Genomic DNA, 20,348 nt, shown 5'->3' with positions numbered 1-20,348 from the left:
TTGATTCAATTTTGAACTCAGTTTTCTTTTGCAAGCCCTATAATATAAGATTATATGTATCAAAAGATTTTATGTTTTTAATAAACAAATTGAAAGGAGAATTGACAATCACGATTAATGAATCTGGGTGTAAAAAAGAGAATTATACACTAGAAATGCCTGTTAATCACACCAGTAATAATGGGATGCACAAGTATGAAACCCTAGTGGATGTAGGTTTAAAGTTAACTTATTTTTTCAAACATGTTTCTGTCGACTGGATGTAATGTTAACATTCCGGAGTGACTCCGAGTTAAATATGTGGATGGACCTCAAAATAACATCCAACAAACATGTGGCTGAATGTAAGTTATTTTAAACCTATATTTGCCAGGACTGTTAATATATTGTATACATACACACATTTGTTTTAAGGACCAAGTTTAACAACCAACAATATTAAACCCAGAACAAAACTCTATATTTTGTATTAAAAGCAAAATATATATTGTGCTGAATACATATTGCTGAATTTTGTTAGTTCAGAAATAAACTTGCTTTCAATATGCTGCTGCTTTGATTAACTTGCTGATATTTCTCAAGAAAACATCCAATGAGACGGGTTACAGAAAAAATGTTTAATCCCACTTGTTACAGTTGAAAAGCGTGCACAGTAAACGCTTCCTCTTCCTATCAAAATGATCATCCCATTCCTTTCACTAAATGAACAGTGGACACCATCAGTTACCTTCAGTAATAAGTGTCAAAATTTAAACACCTTATTTTCCTCCTCATGGTCCCACACATAAAACACTGCAAGGTTTGACATCAAAGCTCCTGAACCTCCTCCAGTTTGTGACTGAGAATCACGTCCTCACCCTGGAACTTGAAGTATCCCACAAATTTCTTCTTCTGTAGCAACAAAGGGAACCACAAGACATCATCGGCCCACATCTGACCGAAAGGGATTTTGTCACAGTCAAACCACTGAGGCCTCATTTCTATAAAACACAAGACATGAAAAAATGAATCAAACCCGAACAACTCAAATGTGTTCTTCAGATACATGCTGATTAATGTACAGATGGCTGAACAAAACTAAAGCAAAAGATAAAAAAAATATAAACACCTCATACAACTGTAAAGTATGGTGATGTCTTGCAGTCACTGAGAAGACCATAAAGTCATTTTAAGTATTCTAGAGTCAAATTTGTAGCTATCTGACAAATCAAGCTTCTTCTAAATTGGACCATGCAACAGCAAATCTACAACAGAGTGGGTGAAAAAAAAGAAAAGAATCAAGGTGTTGCAATGACCCACCTAATGTTCTGACCTCAACCAGATTGAAATGCTGAAGTAGGAGCAATGGTCAAACTTAATGAAGTGCTGCAATACCATATACAGATTGGTGGGCAAGAATGTTTCCACAACAATCGTGAGGAAATGTATTTAAGTTGCTTAAGATGGTTCTTCAAGCTGTTGAAAGATGGGATGTACCACAGTTGACTTAAATTTGGCAATGACCAAGTTATTTTATTATCAAAACAAACGCCTGTGAATTATTTAAATCCTCAAATAGCTTTCAATACCCATTTGCTTTTTCTAAAATAAAAATAAAAAATCATGCACTTCTTTTTTTTAATTTGTCATACTTGAAATGTTCTTTTCTCCTTCAATTTCTGGACTTTGACTTCGATTACCCTCCAGACTTTTTACTTAAAGTGTTACGTCTGATTACATCAGGAGTTATGCTTCTCTGTGTCTTTGTATGTTTGGTCTCCACATAGTTGACCTTGACTTATTTCTTACACAGCAAACAGAACTGCCAAGTATTTGATCTTGCTACAATCCCCTCTTTCCTCTTAAAAGTGCATTGACACATTTTAATGCTTCCTTCCTTCCCCCCCTCTGTGGTGAGCATCTTTAATTCAATCACTGTTCTTGTAGGGAACTGTAAAGAGTGTGGTATCAGATTGAATGGTTTAAGTTTTTGAAAATATTCTGTGCTACGTGACCTGTTTGCATTGATTTTTTTCTTTTGCGTTTTCTCAAAATGTTTGGTTTTTAAGTAGTTTTCAGATTAGTCTCAATATATTAACACAATTATTTCCCCCATGAATCATACAAGCAAAACACAGGTAGTTAACTCATCAAGGGATGAACCTGGATTGTGCCTGCGTAACATTAGCAAGCTTGGAATGCCTACTTGAATCTTCACTAACTTTTTGTGACTACTTTAAACCTTGAAGGGTCATAAAAGACTCAAATCCAGACCTCAACATGCTTCTCAGCCTTACAAGCATGTAGAAATTGTGATTGAGACTATGAGTTAGTAATAACATTAAAAGGAAGTCATGTTTAAAAGGAACTGAAACCAAAATGGGAACATTTTGGTTTTTCTTACCTCTATTACTTGGAATGGTGTTCAAAAAGGTTATTCCCCCAGTCTTTTATGAACTTCTACTTTTTTAAAGGAATCTGCTTTGGTTTCTTTAGAGAAAGTCTTACCCTCTGATTCTGTTGGTTCACCTTTATATCTGTCAGCTCTGAAGACGTGGACGTCAAGAATCTCTGTTTCTCCAACAAATTCAAATTTGATATTTCCAATTTTGTCCAGAACGTCCACTGTGAGGCCACTTTCTTCCAGAAGTTCCCTAAAGGGAAGAATAAAAAAAATATGATTGGTTGTATTTGTGCAAGTGCACTTTCATATTGAGACTAAAACAGCCTAAAGATTTAGTAGAACACATGGGAATACGAGGGAAGGCTATATGCATGAAACCTAAAAGACTGATCAAGAAATTCAGAAACTCCACTATTATTTTATATGATATCACTTTATCTGGATGTCCTGATTTCCACCAGTTGAAGAAGCCAAAACAATTATGAAATCTTCTTATGTTATTTATGAATAATATTTCAGACTTGGTAGATATGGCCTTGACAGCCATGTCTACCATGGCTGACAGTCTCAGAGCAGTTAATATAGCTGCGGTGCATCAAGTTAAGGTCACCTGTCCAGCACTATATTGTGCAAAGCTGAACATGCCAAAATGATGTGACTCATTTCTACAGAACACCCCACACTGTCTCTTGCCTTGAATGCCTGCATCCCGGATTTCCCACAGACATATCCCAGGATTCAAAACTGTCGAGCGGACCTGCATTGTTATTGCAATGGCACTGGCTTTGATGATAGGTTTAATTTAGCTGCCACTCATCGCTATGGATAAAAAAAAAAATTTGTTTGATCCACAAAGCCATTGCTCCTGGATTAGATAGTTCTTCTCTAGCGGTGTGCAATATAGGTTAAGTGTATGGCTTTATTGTACTGCAACGATAAATGAGAAGATGTTCTTTTGTGGATATATATATTTATTTTTTTGTCAATCTGTTCAGTGCAGTACTTTAGAGTTCAAGGAGTATGACGTATCCCGCACGCATTTGCACGCACATTTAAAGGTCAGGTTTTAAATGACCAACAATTATTCCTATAAATAGTCCACATTTCGTGTCAAGTACAACATCTCTATTTTTGAGAAACGGGAGCCTAGTGAAAGCCATCTAAAAATTCATTCTGTTTTAAATGCTAAATATACCCTACTCTGTCAAACTAAAAGTCAAGCACACAGTTTTGCTATTTTACTGGGTCCATTTTGATAAATTACATCCAATGTGTTTTAAAATGTGCTACTTCTCTTTGATGACAACTACTGCCACTTTTTCTTGAATGTGCACAGCTTGATTCCAGAGGCGGTTTTCAAATTTAACTTTGTGAAGCTTTGGGAGCCAACTGTGGCCCAAACAAAAACTTATATAAATGCGACAGGGAGACTTGCATTTTCCATTTCAAAAGCACTGAGAACAGATGCTCGACAACACAGAAGTGAAATATATTTGCATATTATGAATAATGTAACTATTAAACACCCCTGCACACAAAGCAGTTTTCTCTGTTTGTTTGGAGACAGTTTTGGAGTGGGCCTAAATGCCTTCAGGGCTTTGCTCCTTCACTTCTGGAATAATAACATATTGTCCCGACTAAAACGTTTATTCTTTTTATTTATTCTAGCAAAACATTCGCAATTCTTTTTTCTGTCTCAACAGCTTCCTCCCACTCCCTTTGTTTTTAAATGTAAATATACTGAATGTGTGATCCCAAAAATGTAAAACAGAGTTGTGCCAAGCACACCAAAATTATGCCTCCCCTTTTAAAATTTTAAAGACTGTCCATTTTACTCAATCCCATCAGGGAGCTGTAGATTGCCATCCACCCTGAGCCTGGTTCTGATGGAGTTTGCTCATTGAAAGGGAGATGTTCCTCTCTACTGAGGCTTTGTGCTTCATCAAAAATTGAAGCAATTTGCTGGTTTTTCAAGATGGACTTTTCTTTTTTTTTATTACTGAATTGTCTGAATCTGACTGGATCAACTTGGACTTGAACTCTGTTAACTCTATTTTACACCTGTAATGAAAATACTTTTGGACAAATATTGAACAGCTGTCTGCTTATTAATTTAATAGATGCAATGATTTAGATTAGATCCTATGCTTTACACAAACCACAACATTAACCTTAAATTAAATAAATATTTTTTCTTATAATACCTTCTAGCTGCTTCCTCGATGGTTTCTCCAGGTTGAACTTTGCCCCCAAATCCGTTCCACTTGCCAGCACCAAAGCCTCTCTTCTTCATGCCCAGCAGCACTCTACCTGGCTGGATCACCAGGACCAGAGTGAGCAGCTTGGAGGTCAACATCTTAACCTGAGAGAAAGAAAGAACTTTCTGAGCAACAGAAAAAACAAACAAACAAACAAACAAAAAAAACACAATGAGCAATAAGCAACAGTGGCTGCAATATGGGGTGCTAACCAATGTTATTAAATATTGCAGAACAAGATCAGATCGAACAAGTACCTTTTAGTCAAGAAAACAGTCCACCTCACGAAAAACTCCCGCGTGGAGAATGCAGATGTCGTCACATGATAACAAGATTTGTATACAAAAGGATCGGTCTGACTAAACTCAGATTCAACGCATGTGGCCCATCGTTTGGTTGTGGGGTCTGTTTGTAAGTGTTACTTTGAAACATGTCCGACTAGAAAAGTGAGGATTTTTTTTTTGTCCCGTTTTCTTATTTCAGAAACTTGATGCTGCCATAGTTTGCTAAGCAGTTGTCCTAACACCCAAAATTCACTGTCTTATTTCATGTTTTGATATTTTAATAGATTGCAATAATAACAGAACCAATAAGAACTAAAATACAAATTAAAATAAATTGAATCTATAAAGAAATCATGAGGACACATTTGCCACTAATAAATCAATTTTCAGTGGCACACTTTGTTTTACAGACAATTTACAAAGCCTAATGTCAAATTGTTAGGTACAATAGAAGCCATACACTTGATATTTATTCTGTGATGAAATAGCATTTATTCAGTGAATGGCAGGTATCCTAACAAGTGGTACTTTGTCCAAACAGTGAGTTTATTTTTAAAAGTAAGATGTTTATTTATTTATTCATCAAATGTTACTTTTTTGAGAATGCAATCCATAATATGTAGATATTCACCATGTACATTAAGGTCTTTGATAATAAATGCACACAATTAAAATATGAAAATTAAATGAACGTAAATTTAATGCACGGGATGAATTTGCTTAAACATAGGAACTAATGTTTTCACGTTCTGTTTCAAAAATAAAGGGGACCCAAATAGGTAGCACACGTTGAGAACTCTGTTTCACGCAAGCGCAGTTGATGAAATAGGAATAGATATAGTAGAATAAGCCAAATGTGGATATTTTCTGTTCAGAGGAGATTTTTTCACTGCTCGCTGAGTGTAACGAAGAAGCTGAAGGGGAAAACTGCAACAGAGCAGCGCTGGGTGCTGCGGCAGCTGAAAGATCCGTATGTCAAAGCTTCACATGCTCAAAACTTTCGATGCAGAAGCGCCTTCAAACTCTTGGAAATAGACGACAAGTTCCGTCTACTACAGCCCGGATACAGCGTGGTGGACTGCGGTTCTGCACCTGGAGCATGGAGCCAAGTGGCTGTGCAAAGGATCAACTCTGCTGGGACAGGTAGACGTGACAGGTTTCAGTCACATGGGTTCAACTCCCACATCAAATCTCTAATTGTCATTAAAAAACGAAATCTCCACGCATCATTAAACTAACTCTTAGATTCAATTGATTAGTTAATTTATCTTTCTAATTTTATGTCATTAGAAGAGCCACATTGCATTCTTGACTGAGAACATTAAAGGTAGAACTAAGAGCCACAGTACAGAATATAATAAAAATATTACTACAATTATGTAATGCTTTGTCATGCTTTTTACATGCATAGCAGTTTGGAGCTTTTTCCAGCTGTTTTTTGTTTATAACTGCTAATAATTTAGCTTATCACAAAATAATATTGCTTTTTATGCCAGTCTATACTGCTGTAACATAGAACACAACAAATGTTCTATTTTTTTTTTTTTAATGCATTGCCAAGATAAAATTTAACACGTTCTGTGGGTCCCGTCATGACATCTCTGGGCTTTTGGAGACTAGTTTTAGCATCTGGAACTTTCAAGGTGGACTTGCCTGGAGAGCCAGACCTGTGCATGTTGGCAAGTCTAATAAGGTTACATAAAATATTTGCTATAGTGCACAAATATCTTATTCTTTTGTGTTACTGTACTTAAAAAAAAAACAAGACAAAAGAAAAATGTGAAAGATTCAAAATTAAAATCAGCAAGCCAGCTAACAAAACATACCAGAAATTGGTATTGACGTGTAGAATCATAATCAATGCATTAGTAACTCCAAAAGATTTAGCAATAAATACATATTAGTCAGTGGATAAATATCAAATCCTCTTGAGAATAATGTTCTGCCACATGAGCCAGAAAAAAAGGGTTATTGTCTTATAGTAAACTGTCACATTTATTATGCAGGCCTGAGTGTTTCATTGTTTTAGAACCCGTAATTAATCCGAACATTAATCAGTATCCTTAGTTATCCTTGTCACATTGAGGTTATTGCTGTCTAATGATGCTGCTGTAAATGAAGATGGATATTATAAGTTTGTCCTACATCATCACCCACCAAACATGTAACTTTGTCCAAAAAAAAAAAAGGCAGATGTGTTAATGATTGTGATGGATTGCGCAGATAAAGCATGTTTAAAGTCTAAAAGATGAGTTTAAATCTCATTAATCAGTCAATCTTTGGTTTGGAAAAAGGGAAAGGAAATTTAACTTAATTTGTCACTTTATTTATTTGAAATATGCGTAACTTGTAAAAACATTAGTGCGGTATTCCTATGTTAACATCAAGTTCGTCTTTGAAAAATGTATAAGAATCAGAGACAACTAAAGGGATATCAAAGATGACAAGAGGGCCAACTATTTCTTCTGCTTTTTGTTTTTGGTGTTATTTTTTTTTAATCGCTCAGTTTGCCACAGGCTGTTGTTTGTGTGAACAGATAAGACATGTAGAAGGGAGATGAACTGTTCCGGTGGCTGTCGTTTTAGATCAAGGCTCGCCACGTGGAACAGTCATCGGCATCGACCTGCTCAACATACCACCCCTGGACGGGGCCCACTTCCTCTCCAATCACGATGTCACCGACCCCGCCACGCACGGCAAGCTGCAGGAGCTCCTCCCCCGGGGCCGAGCTCATGTCATCCTGAGTGACATGGCGCCCAACGCCAGCGGCTTCAGAGACATGGACCACGAGAAACTGATCACCATGTGTTTGTCTCTGATAGACTTGGCTGAGAAGATTCTGCTGCCTGGAGGCTCTCTGCTCTGCAAATACTGGGACGGGGTTCTTTCCCATCACCTCCAGGAGAAACTCTCATCTGTGTTCAGCAGTGTTCGGACCATAAAGCCAGACGCCAGCAGAAAGGATTCAGCTGAGAGATATTTCCTTGCTAGAATGTACAAGAAGCGCGTGAAGTGATATTTGTTGTCCTTTATTTAACTTATGACTGGCACATTTGCTGAAGTGCCTCTCTGTGTCTCTGATCAGTGAGCTGTTTGAACATGAAGAGGTTTACTTAGTGGCTGTTATCAAAAGATGGCAGTGTTGAGACATCAGTGAGGCTTGCTGCTCCGGGCACAAATGCAAGCATATTAAAGACCGTAATGTGCTTCCGTTCCCTGCAAACCTAACGCAGTAGCAGCACTTAATCAGTAAAATGAAAACCTATGCAAGACTCAGTGAGATTACTCAAGAGCATTTTTCTTATTATTGCCCCCAGTAGCTGTTCCAGAGTCTCTCTTTACTGTTTGCTTTGATGCAGAAAGTCGTTTAGCTCGGATGTTTATTGTAAGATTCTGATCTTCCAGCCATGTTCAGCTGTTTTGTTGCAAAGAGCTTACGGAGGGAAAAACAAATTTCTAAGTGTCATGTACTATGTGACTAATGGAAAGTAGAATGACAGTAAAGATTGCATGCATATGTGTGTTGTACACCTTTGCTGTCTTGACAGGAGAAACAGCCAGATCCAAGTTGTTGAATTTTAATTTATCCTTAAATTTTACCTCAGTGACTGCCAAAACACTTCAGAAAATAGTCCAAGTTTACTTTTATTTTCCTCCCCACATAAATGATTAATGAACAGAAGATGTGATAAAATAATGACAAGTTTGTTTATGCAATTAAAGTTGAACACCTCGATAATAGTTTCTGCTGTTATATGACTATTTTTTGCATTATTTTTTTTCCATTTGGCATTAATAGCTCTCCACATTTTATTTATGTGAATAATTTATTTACCATTTAATAAATGCCTATCCTAGCTGCATAAAGAAAAGGCAACTTCAAGAACAATTAAAAGTTTTTTTACACTTGTGTCTCAGTAAATTTGAATATCATTAAAATATAAATTAATTTCAGTTCAGTTCAAAAACCTATTTTAATTGATTACATATGTAAACCTTATATTTTTGTCTCTGGTACAATAGGTTTATGGAAAGCTCTCCATATAGGTTGACTTAATCACAGACACATTCAGGTTCATTGTATTTATTCTAACAAGCAGGAAATAGAGTCAGTGGTTAATGTCAATCCAGCAGCTTCTGCTCCTATACATTAAATAAAATAAAATAAATAACCCGAAACGAACTACTAAGCAATCGCTCCCAATGAGCAGTTATCAGCATTTAACATTTGTAAAATTAACATAACTAAAATGGGTAACATCAATAATGATAACAGTTAACATATACAAAACATAGCAAAATTATTCATGAAACACTGTATTTTATCAAATTTGTCTATATGTTAAAATATAACACTTGTAAAGAAAACAGCTGATTATAAAATATAACAGACAGCAAGAGCAAAAGGGGAGGAGCTATCAGTTACCGGTTACTATGGTAACCACCAACTGTCAAGCACAGCGTAGCAGAACTTAAAAGACCAATAAATGTCTGGAGAAACAATTTTCTGACCACACCAAACAAACTCAAAGAATAAAGAAACAAATTTAGGCAAACTTCACATTCACAATTCTACCAAAATAAAACCCTGTTTTACATACATACATGAGTGACAAATGTCAAACTTTAATTTAAAATTTTCTTGAGATTATGGCTAGGAAAGCGCAACATTCAGTTTCAGAAACTTTGAACACTGGAAATATTTCATAAACCACTTGAAAAAAGATGTTTCCTCAAAAGCAATCTACACAATCATGGGAAACACAGTTGAGTTGATAGCTATCTTGCAGGCCACTAGAAAAATTGCCAAGGGCTGTTTACCAGCATATCAATGGGAAGTTGAGTGGAAGGAAAATGTCTTGTAAAAACATGGTGCACAGGTAACAGAGATACACACAGCCTTAGGGGGATTAGGAAGCAAAGAGTTTAGGGCAGTTTTAAAAAGCATGGACTGTGCTTGAAGAACCATGGCTCACTATTCAGAACATTTTGCCACACCTGAGTTATTCCTTATGTCAAGACACTCCTGAAGGTCAAAAGTGCCTTTCATGCTGGGCAAACGAGAAAAGAGACCGGACTGTAGCTTATTCGTTAAGACTCTTTTTTTCGCATGAAAGTAAATTTTGCAGTTCATGTAGAAATTAAAGTCCCAAAGTTTGGAGGGAGAGTTTTGGGCCACTGAATTGAAGTTCCTTAAAGTCCTGTGTGACTGCTGCACAGTCCAAAGTCTGAGCAGCTGTCCACCAGGAAATTTAAGATGCTTCTGCTGACGAGCTTTATGGAAATGCTGTTTTTATTTCTAGAAGGACTTGGCACCTGCCCACACTGCCCAAGGTGCCGGTTAATGAGCATGTATTGCAGTGCTTGATTGACTAATACCCTCTCCCGAGAATCTATGGGGTTTTGTCAAGAGGAAAATGAGTGATACCTGAGCCAAAAATGCAGTTGAGATGAAGGTCGCTATTAAAGCAACCTGGGCTTCTTTAACACATCAGCAGAGCTGTAGGCATATCTCCTCCATGCCATGCTGCATTGGTGCAATAATTCATGCAAAGGAACCCCAAACAGCTACTAGGCTTTCATTGTTACATAACAAACCATGAACCCATCTGGCTGTGGTCTGTGTTGTGGTCCACATGCAGGCTGTCCAAATACACTTAATACTGTAATGCAAAAAAATATTGTGAATCCTCAAATTATCATCAACATTAGATTTTGCTGATCAACATATTTCTCAGATTAGGATCATCTGGTGCCTCTAAGCATCCGCGTCGATGGCGTTTTTGGAACATTGCAGCTGGTCGTTGTTCCTTTTGTGTTTCTACCTCAGAAGAGAATCAAAGGTCAGATGTTGCTTTTGAAAAACAATTTTGCAGTGAAAAATCTATTTATTAGGAGCTAAAAGATCATTAAAAAACAACAACTTCTAAATGGCTTTGTCAAGCACTCCCCTAGTTTGTTTCATTTTCTAAATGAATTCTTGTCTCTTGGTTTAATTGGCACATTTTCATTCCTCAGAAAAGCAAACTGGTTCCAATTAGTCATAAATGATCATTTTAAGTGAAATCAGATTATCCCTAAATAGATTTTTAACTCTGATAATTCAGTAAAAAATGAAAAAGAAAAGCCCAATCAAGATCACATTTGCATTTATGCCGCAAAGGAAGACCAGAATAGGCTGCTATTTGGCCTTTGTGTCTCCGGAGTGATGAGCAATACAGTACTGACTGAAACATTCATGCCTCTCGGCAAAATTAACTGCACAGAAGGGGGACTGACCTCTAAAGATGATTGTTTGGAATGAAAGGGAGCAGTCATGCCTGTTGATGAAGCTGATATAGTGAAAGATGTGAGCAGATGACCAATTTTATTTCTCATTACTTGTTGATTATTCTGCCCTGCGTTATTCAGATTCAAATTATTTCAGAATTACTGTGGGAACTGTGTAAATTCCATCGGAGCTGAGCGACTCGCTCTCGCGACGAATGATTATTCGCTCACAGGTTAATTCATTCTTTTCTGGCCAGATGGAGGTACAGATGTAAGAATTAGCAAATGAAGAGAGGAAATCAGGTGTAGAGAAACAAATGTTAAATTTAGATGTTAAGCTGAGAGAACTTTTTGAATTGCTCTGGTCTTTTGTGTCTTAAATTCTAACTCATGCAGTTGCATATTTGAACGAAAACATTAAATATCATAAAGATATTTGAAGTTTTAGTGGAATTATTTGTTACAAGAGTGCCAATAGAATCACAATGACAGAATTTCCTTGTATAAAACAGTCTGTGATGGAGAAATTTTCTTCTCTTTTCATACAGGTTGAATAGCAAAGTTTTCAAAAGGCTGAGGTCTTAAAAGAGTAATTCACCCCTTCCAGATTGCTGCGGTGCCGAAGCCGAGCATGTGAGTCTTACTTTTTAAAAGCCGCTGAATGTTTTGAAATCTGAGATGATTTCTTTCACCATCTTCAAGCTTTTATTAAAATCTGCCTGCCGGACAGGAGCCTGGGAGAGCTCATTGTGCAAAGATGGAAGCTGCATTCAATAAAACACTGAGTGCATTTGGCCAAAGAAAGAATGTTTCCTTTTAGAATCTTTGCTCCATCTCAAACAACACAGAACATGCATTATCTCAAGCAATTGACAGGAAATTAAAGAAATGGCATTATCATTTTCCACCATTGTGTCATCCATTCCCTTTGGCTGACCTGAATTGCCAGAATGTATTTCTTGTCTGGCAACATTAATCATTTCTCTCAGCCTCCGAATGTTTGACGACAGAGCCAAACAAACATTTATAGATAAAAACTTTGGACTGCTACTATGATGGCAGTGAAAAAGAATGTTTGACTTTCGTTCAGCAAAATGGTTCCTAGAAAACTAAAAGACTCATGTTTGTTGCTGCCACAGTACTTCAATGAATCCTCCATGGTGTAATAGAAGAAAATCACATTTTTGGCCAGCTTGCAAATACAGGGACTAAAATCTTCGGAATGCTTTCGCATCAATTCTAAAATGATCAGACTATAGCAAAAATGAATTTGAGCTGATGTTAGACATCTTGAAGGTAGAAATGTCCAGTTGTAAATCCTATCAGGACTGCAGCAAATTCAGAAAATATTCTTCCTTTTTTTGTTCCTTTAACTTTAAACATATGATCTTACAATGTCCTCCTAATTGTTGATAAAATATCTCTTCCAGTTCTTCTCAAGTGTTTACGTCAGGGGTGTCAAACTCAATTTCACCGAGGGCCACTCCAGCATATTGGCCCCCCTCAACGGGCCACATTGACGGTACAAATCAGGAGTGCATCCCTGCTAAAACACCCCAGACAAAAGGTTGACTTCCCTCATTCTGTAGAGGCTTATAATGAGTCAATGGTCCAGGTGTGTTAGAGAAGGAATGCATCTAAAGCTGCAGATGGCAGCTCTGGAAAACTAGACTTGGGCACCATTAGCATAAATGTATAAAAATATAATGTTAAAAATAAATTAAACACCACCTCATATTGTTAAATAACTGATTTTATGTATTGAAGTCTTAAATATTACATTTGAGTTTCCATGGATGTAAAATTACTGCTCAGTTTAAAAATTACAATATTTAAATCAGTGTTTAAAGGTAAGCAAACAAATAATAAAAACAAGTCACATGGGCAGACATTATAGACTTTACGCAAAGATTTAGTCTCAGAGGCAACTGAAATCAATTAATTAAAACAATCCTTTCTGAATATCATCTCATGGTCTCTGAACTAAATGCGTCTTTCTGACCGGGAGCTGACAGCGTGTTGAAGAGTTATAGACCGGATGCTTTGGAGCAGGGGTCCCCAAACTTTTTCCTGCGAGGGCCACATAACTGTTCCCTTTTCTGTTCGGGGGCCGGTCTTAGTTTTTCGAGAAAGAAACCTTGGAAAACTTTTGTTGAGGGGGGAGGGATGGGGGGCGGCGGGGGGGGGAGTGAAAGGGGGGGGCTGGATTACTGCCGACGACATATTCGCGTTTGTAGATAGATTTTTACCCAGAATGCAAATGGAAAAAAACCGTGAGCGAAACGGTGACTGGTACTGACTAGTATATATATCCCATTGAGGGAGACTAAGTTTCATATCTGCTCAAGAGCCCCCCTGGTGGTTGAAGAAAAATCCACATATATATGAAAAAAAACACTGAATGCTCTCTGGTATTGTTCAGGGGACCAGACCAAATGAGGAGGCCCGCGGGCCGTAGCTTGGGGACCCCTGCTTTGGAGCGTCTGGTTAGGAAGCACATTACAAACCTTTGGTTGAAATGGCGTTAAATTCAAGTCTCCATTACAGACCAGAGAAAACTAAAGAGAATGCAGCGTTGTGTTAATCCATTTGAGGAGCCGGCAGTTTATCTTGAGGAAAAAAATGACGACGCAGAAGTTAATTAGACTGTAGCATGCGCAGTGCGCTGCTCAACCACTGCGGACGCGGCTCCGCCGCTGCGAAAAATAAGAAACCGCTGGAAGTAACTCATCCAGCGGATTTAACAAATGGAGCCTTCTGGGTGTAAGTTACCCAGGAGAGCGGCGTTCTGGAGGAGCTGCAGACGTAACATCTGTCCCTTTCGGAGAAGCGAAACCACGCAAAAAAAAAAAAAAAAAAATCCTGGTAAAAGCGCACACCGGACCGCACAGGGTAAAACACTCAAAAAGTTCAGTTGATCTGTTTGGGATCCAACTGACTGATGAATTAGCGCAGATTTTTCCGCAGATGGGAACCAGGAGGAAGTGCGTTCAGACCCCAGGGGGTGAAGCGATGCTAATTTAAGTGAAGTCGCTTAATTTAATTTATTAAAAGTTATTGGGGTGGTTTTTGTCACTACGAGAAAAATGTAGATGCATTTATCTGTTTAATTTGTGATGGGATCTGGATTCACGGTGAATATTAACTAAACCGCATAAAATGCGACTAAATAGCCGATGTTAATATGATTGTAATTTCACGGATAAAAATAGTACATGACCGATTTTTTTTTTTTTTATGTTGTTGGTCAAGATAAGGACAACAAAAAAGTCTTGAGTTTGACACATGTGCATTACACCATAGAACTGCCAATTGGTAATTGAAGTAAAGTAGCTTCGATTTCAAAGAAGCCTACATTGAAGTCGATTGGCAAATGAACCATCACGAAAGAGGAAGGCTCTTGTTGTCTCACTGCACCCCAAGAGATGCATAACCTACAAAAAACATTTCTGTCTGGTTTCAAACCAGAGACCTATTGCATGTAAAGCAAATGTGATAACCACTACACTACAGGAACTGAACTTCTCTGCTCTGTTTCAGTTTGAGATTCAAAAGTTGATGATGTGAGATGCAATGCATGAAAATTTCAACTAAGGCTTGCACTCAGATGCCTGGATTCAGAGTACAGACCATGACACCACAGAGCCCTTTTGTTTCTGTCTGGTTTTGAACCAGAGAACTTTTGCATGTGAAGCGAATGTGATAACCACTACACTACAGAGACTCATACTCTTTGCAGTGTTCCTGGTAGATGATCCACATTTTGTTAGAGACTAATGTCAATGATGGGCATGGAACAATGTCAAATACTTATACCACAGATCCTCTCAGAGAGCACAGTAACTTGGTGAACAAACTGTCAAACTTATACTTGTGCCTAATTTCACATTACAGTCCATAAACTAAGCCTGGGATCAAAAAATTGTATTGAAAATGTCATTAGCAGAGACAAATGGTTCTACAGAGACTTGGCTAAATGGCTATAAAATAACATGAATACTTACAAATAAAAAATGGTTCAAAAATAAAATTAACACATTAAAATAAAAAATATCCCTGAAATACAATCAACACTTGAAAATTAAAAATGGTTCAAAAATAATATCAACACGTCAAAATAAATAATGGTTCAAAAATACAATCAACACTTCAAAATACAAAATCTCTGGGAAATAAAATATTATGTATGTTGTTTTGAAAAACATTGGAATATAAGCACTTTTATCAAATCTTCATTGTGGTAAGATCATGTAAGTTCTTCTTAAATCCATGGAAACTCAACAGTTTGTAAGGTAGGTGAGTTAGCTCAGCAGGTTAGAGCACCGTGCTGGTAATGCCGAGGTCATCGGTTCAATCCTCGTTTGGGGCAATTCATGTGTAAGGTCTTTCAGACAATCAACACTTCAAAATACAAAATCTCTGGGAAATAAAATATTATGTATGTTGTTTTGAAAAACATTGGAATATAAGCACTTTTATCAAATCTTCATTGTGGTAAGATCATGTAAGTTCTTCTTAAATCCATGGAAACTCAACAGTTTGTAAGGTAGGTGAGTTAGCTCAGCAGGTTAGAGCACCGTGCTGGTAATGCCGAGGTCATCGGTTCAATCCTCGTTTGGGGCAATTCATGTGTAAGGTCTTTCAGACAATCAACACTTCAAAATAAATAAGGGTTCAAAAATAAAATCAACACACTACAATAAATAAGGGTTCAAAAATAAAATCAACACACTACAATAAATAAGGTTTCAAAAATAAAATCAACACTCTACAATAAATAAGGTTTCAAAAATAAAATCAACACTTCAAAATAATAAGGTTCAAAAATCAACACTTTACAATAAATAAGGTTTCAAAAACAAAATCAACACTTCAAATTAAAAAATGGTTCAAAATCAATACTCACAAATAAAAATGATTAAAAAATAAATTTTTTAATTGTAAAGTGTTGATTATATTTTTGGGGTGCTCCTGGTAGATGATCCACATTAAAAAATGGTTCAAAAATAAAATCAACAGTTCAAAATGTAATATGGTAACTGTTTCTGTCTGTTCAGTCCATAAACTAAGTCTGGGATCAAAAAATATATTGAAGATGTCATTAGCAGAGACAAATGACAAATAATATCTATATATATATATATATATATATACACTGCTCAAAAAATAAAGGGAACACTCAAATAACACATCCTAGATCTGAATGAATGAAATATTCTCATTGAATACTTTGTTCTGTACAAAGTTGAAGGTGCTGACAACAAAATCACACAAAAATCATCAATGGAAATCAAATTTATTAACCAATGGAGGCCTGGATTTGGAGCCACACACAAAATTAAAGTGAAATGTTCCCTTTATTTTTTTGAGCAGTATATATATATATATATATATATATATATATATATATATATATATATATATATATATATATATATAATAAAAATCTGTCTTCTATATTTCACCATTAATCAATCTAGTTACCAATTTCTTTTTTCAATTAGCATGCACTCAAGAAGACCAGGTGCTTAATCTTTTTCTCCTCACTTATTCTAATAATGACTTATTTTCAAACACAGATGAAAAGGCATTTTCCAAAGATTAGGAGAAGAATCACCATGAGCTACTACTTGCATCAATTTATGACTTTGCTCCCAGTCAGCTAATATATACATTTATGAAATCTTTTATAAAAGTGTCCCTGTTTGTCTGATGGTGGGCTTCTCTAACAGAATAGCAGAAGGGTTGAAGTTCTTTGTCCTTTTTTGCAAGTAACAGAATACTCCCACCTCATGTCCATGGAAGCTCTGGAGTTACAGATCTCAGATTCACAGTAAGGACAGCAGTCCAATGTTTGTCTATCTCTCTTTGCCAAAGGATTCCAGGCTGTCGTCCCCACGCCTGGCCTGGGTTATGTTTGAAGGAGGCGCGCACTCTAAAGAGTGTTCGGCTAACAGATTTAGATGTCTGGATGGAATGTTTCGGATTCCAGCCGGTACCCAAACTCAGCATAATAGTTGAGAAATGAAGAATTACTCGCCTGGTTGTGTTGCCAGGAAGCTCCCCAATGAATAAAAGGAAGCAAATCTCTTTAGGAGTCACACAGAATAATCTTCTCGGTAAGGGCTGGAGAAAAACAATAGGCTTCTTGATTGCAGCAGAGACATGGTGTCAGAAATAATGCAGATGAGCAATGCAGGTGCTGTTAGCTTCAACACGGCAAAGAAATTTCCTGTCACTTTGGCACATTCCTGATGGCTTTTATCTTGAGATGACCAGAACTTCACGTCTCACTTGTTCTGGTGGCTTTTCATCTATTCTCCTCTCATCTTTTTATCTGACATGTCATTGATCAAGCTTTTAAAAGTTCTCCCGACTTCCTGGACCTTCCTGCTATATTGTTGGTGACTTTTCAGGAGACACTCCATATTTTAATTGGCACTAGATGTTAAGCCCTTGTGTGTAATTCCTCAGCCATCTTTATCAAGGATGGAGAAATTTCCACACAAATTCTCATAAAAATCCTCAAGATAGCAAATATATAAGAATAATGACTTCACCCATATCGACATTCTAAGCCCGTCTAAGAATGAAATCATTCAATGATAGCATTTCAATTTGTAACTATCATGATTGATATTAAACAGAGCTTTACTACAGAGTAATGAGAGTACTTCAACTTCTAAATCTGAACTCAATTATAAGGGCAAAAGGAGGAAAGCAATGAATCTTTTCTGTTTATAAAGCTAAGACTCTACCAGCTTCTTATCAATTCAAAGCCTGAACTGTGTGTGAGAATAACAAAACATCACTCCACAGACTGAAATTGAAAACTGACACTCTGAATTTACCTGGGGAGAAAAACGGGAAACTGCAAGTGCCACATCTGATGGCAGCCTAATCCTATTTTATACAATGAATATCTTCCAATTTTTAATTTACTGCAAATCTTTTTTTTTCTATGATACACATGACAAAAGCTATGTATATATGTATATAAAATATATACAAATAGCTCACTAATATTTCAATAACTAATATCTGTATCAACAAGCTTCTGTTCTCATTCTGGCTGGATGTTTGACCGCAGCTCTTTTGTGAAATGCTGGAACTCATTTAAGTTAGTTTCCTAGCCTGAACCCCAATTTTCAATACATTTACAACAAAGCTTTGGTTGGGGCCATTCCAAACTTATCCTGCTTCATTAAAAATCAGGTCTGATGTATGTGAGGGATCATTGTTTTGTCAGAACACCAAACTGGATCCAAGTTTAATCTATCTGACCCAAACTGACTGTCATCCCAAGATTAAAGCAAGTTGCTAGTATGAGGAACCTGGGGAATCAAGCTTGCCATGAGCTGGAAACTGGAACACCATCACCACCGTGCACATAAATCAACATGGACTTAGAAGAGGCTGGCCAAGAAAGAAGCACCTGCTCCAAAATCAATATCTTAAAGCCTGACTAAACACAAGCCAAATGCCTTCTGAAGACATGCTTTATGTTCAGACAACATAAGCAGGAAGTTATTTGGCCACGATTTGATGTTTTGTTTGGAGGAGGCAAAGTGAGTTCATTTTTGTAAAGTAAGAGCACTGTTACAACTTTAAAGCACAGTGGTGGCAGGATCATGCTGAGGTTTTGATTAGGAACAATGGTTCTAGTACAATGATACTAGAACACTAACTAGAAAAAAGGCAAAATAGTGAGGACCTGAGAACACATTTGGTTGTTCGAACAGAGCGAGAATCCAGACATTATAAATCAATTGATGTGAAAAAAGAATAATTGAAAAACACTGTAATAACTTGAATTCGATATGCCAGTCATACCCATGATTGGTGTATTTAAACTTCAGAGCAGAACTGTATACATGTGAATATGTATCTATCGTTCTAATAACTCTGAGTTGGTGCCTGTGTTGGCCCTTTATGTATTTTGGAAAAGGTTTAAGTAGATAGATAAAATGAAAAAAAGAAGTCCTGTTTTCCCCTCTGTGGTAAAATCACACAAAAGGACATCAGTGAATAATAGCTCTATCTCCTCTTGATCTTTTGCTTTTTCGAGGTTGTAGCAGTGCTGCGGAAAAATGTCAAGAGCATCTTTAGAACACGAGTAAGGGTTAGTTTGTGGTACGAGGGTTAAAGAGAGACAGAAAAAACAAGGAACAAAACAGCTACTGAGAACAAATAAAGTGCATTTTGCACTCAGTGGTTTTTCATCCCTGAGTCTACTGACATTTACTGGACTTAGCAGAAAAAAAGCTGCAGGTGAAATCAGAAAACTAATAACTTTATATGAACATTTCTACAGAAGAGGTGGGCGCCCTTTGGGTAATTTTTCTACATTTTGTGCTTATAAATCAGCACAAAATGGTAAAAAGAAAATGTTCAAACCGTTGAAAGGTAGGTTAATTATGTCTAATTTGAATATATTTCTATCTAATATGTTTGTACAGTGTCTTGCAGATGTATTTATACACCTTTAATTTTTTCACATTTTGTCATGTTACAACCACAAGCTTCATCTTAATTTTATTAAGAATGTGATAGACCAACACAAAGTAGCACATAATTTAAAGGTAGAAAAAAACAATGCATGGTCATTAAGTAAAAAACAAAGGAAAAAGAAAAAAAAAATCCAGTAATTAGAGCCTCTGATCACTAATATCCCTAAAAGAATCCGGAGCAGTCAATTACCATTAGAAGTCAACAAATTAGAAAATAGAATCTGCTCCTGCATAATTTAATCTCAGCTATTTAGTGAAGGTTCTGAGAGTGAAGTGAGGGACCTCAGAGATTTATTAGCAAACATTAAGGAAGCAACAAGCACAGTGAAGACCAAAAAACACACCAGACAGGTCAGGGATAATATTGTAGGGATGTTTAAAGCAGGGGGACACTTTTAAACAGTAGTTTAAACTTTGAACATCTGATCCAATGCAATGTTCAATTAATAAAATGTGGCAGCATCAGGTGTTTTCAGCAGTGGTAGCATCATGATTTAAAGGAGTATGGGACAAATACCAAAGCAAAACATGTTAGAATGTGCAAAAGATTTAAGACTCTTTGGTAGGACAGTGAACACAGACTAATGGAGATAGAGTGAAATGGCTTAGATCGCAACATATTCATGTGCTAGAATGGCCCAGT

At 36.7% G+C, this 20,348-nt stretch overlaps 2 protein-coding genes across 4 annotated transcripts; one reads left to right on the top strand and one right to left on the bottom strand.

The window, feature by feature from the left end:
• Positions 1–602: 602 nt before the first annotated feature.
• nudt1 (nudix (nucleoside diphosphate linked moiety X)-type motif 1) lies at positions 603–5,064 on the bottom strand. 3 transcript variants are annotated; one of them, XM_088007662.1, is made up of 4 exons: positions 4,899–5,064; positions 4,588–4,745; positions 2,509–2,633; positions 603–980 (listed from the first exon to the last, which is right to left on the bottom strand). In XM_088007662.1, the coding sequence occupies exons 2-4, from the start codon at positions 4,737–4,739 to the stop codon at positions 808–810; spliced, it is 450 nt and encodes a 149-aa protein (XP_087863788.1). In that variant the 5' UTR covers positions 4,740–4,745; positions 4,899–5,064; the 3' UTR covers positions 603–807. The 3 variants fall into 3 exon arrangements, with proteins under 3 accessions (XP_087863788.1, XP_014827244.2, XP_087863787.1); XM_014971758.2 differs by having other exon boundaries at positions 2,488–2,633; positions 4,588–4,766; positions 4,899–5,062; XM_088007661.1 differs by having other exon boundaries at positions 2,488–2,633; positions 4,899–5,061.
• Positions 5,065–5,701: 637 nt separating this feature from the next.
• mrm2 (mitochondrial rRNA methyltransferase 2) lies at positions 5,702–8,666 on the top strand. Its single transcript, XM_014971760.2, has 2 exons — positions 5,702–6,068; positions 7,511–8,666. Exons 1-2 carry the CDS (start codon positions 5,780–5,782, stop codon positions 7,939–7,941), a joined length of 720 nt encoding a protein of 239 aa, XP_014827246.1. The 5' UTR covers positions 5,702–5,779; the 3' UTR covers positions 7,942–8,666.
• The last annotated feature ends 11,682 nt before the right edge of the window (positions 8,667–20,348 follow it).

The sequence above is a fragment of the Poecilia mexicana genome, unplaced genomic scaffold, assembly GCF_051168715.1.
Source record: "Poecilia mexicana isolate PSO_F unplaced genomic scaffold, ASM5116871v1 scaffold_8, whole genome shotgun sequence".
NCBI classification, from domain to species: Eukaryota; Metazoa; Chordata; class Actinopteri; order Cyprinodontiformes; family Poeciliidae; genus Poecilia; species Poecilia mexicana.
The sequence above is the reverse complement of the archived record's forward strand: the minus strand, read 5'-3'. Positions and strand labels throughout refer to the sequence as shown.

Coding starts and splice junctions, on each gene's coding strand:
- nudt1 (XM_014971758.2), bottom strand. CDS start 4,739: ATGTTGACCTCCAAGCTGCTCACTCTGGTCCTGGTGATCCAGCCAGGT. Junction 2,634..4,587: donor ATCGAGGAAGCAGCTAGAAG/GTATTATAAGAA, acceptor TCTTCCCTTTAG/GGAACTTCTGGAAGAAAGTG. Junction 981..2,487: donor TGAACCAACAGAATCAGAGG/GTAAGACTTTCT, acceptor TGTGTTTTATAG/AAATGAGGCCTCAGTGGTTT.
- mrm2 (XM_014971760.2), top strand. CDS start 5,780: ATGTGGATATTTTCTGTTCAGAGGAGATTTTTTCACTGCTCGCTGAGT. Junction 6,069..7,510: donor GATCAACTCTGCTGGGACAG/GTAGACGTGACA, acceptor CTGTCGTTTTAG/ATCAAGGCTCGCCACGTGGA.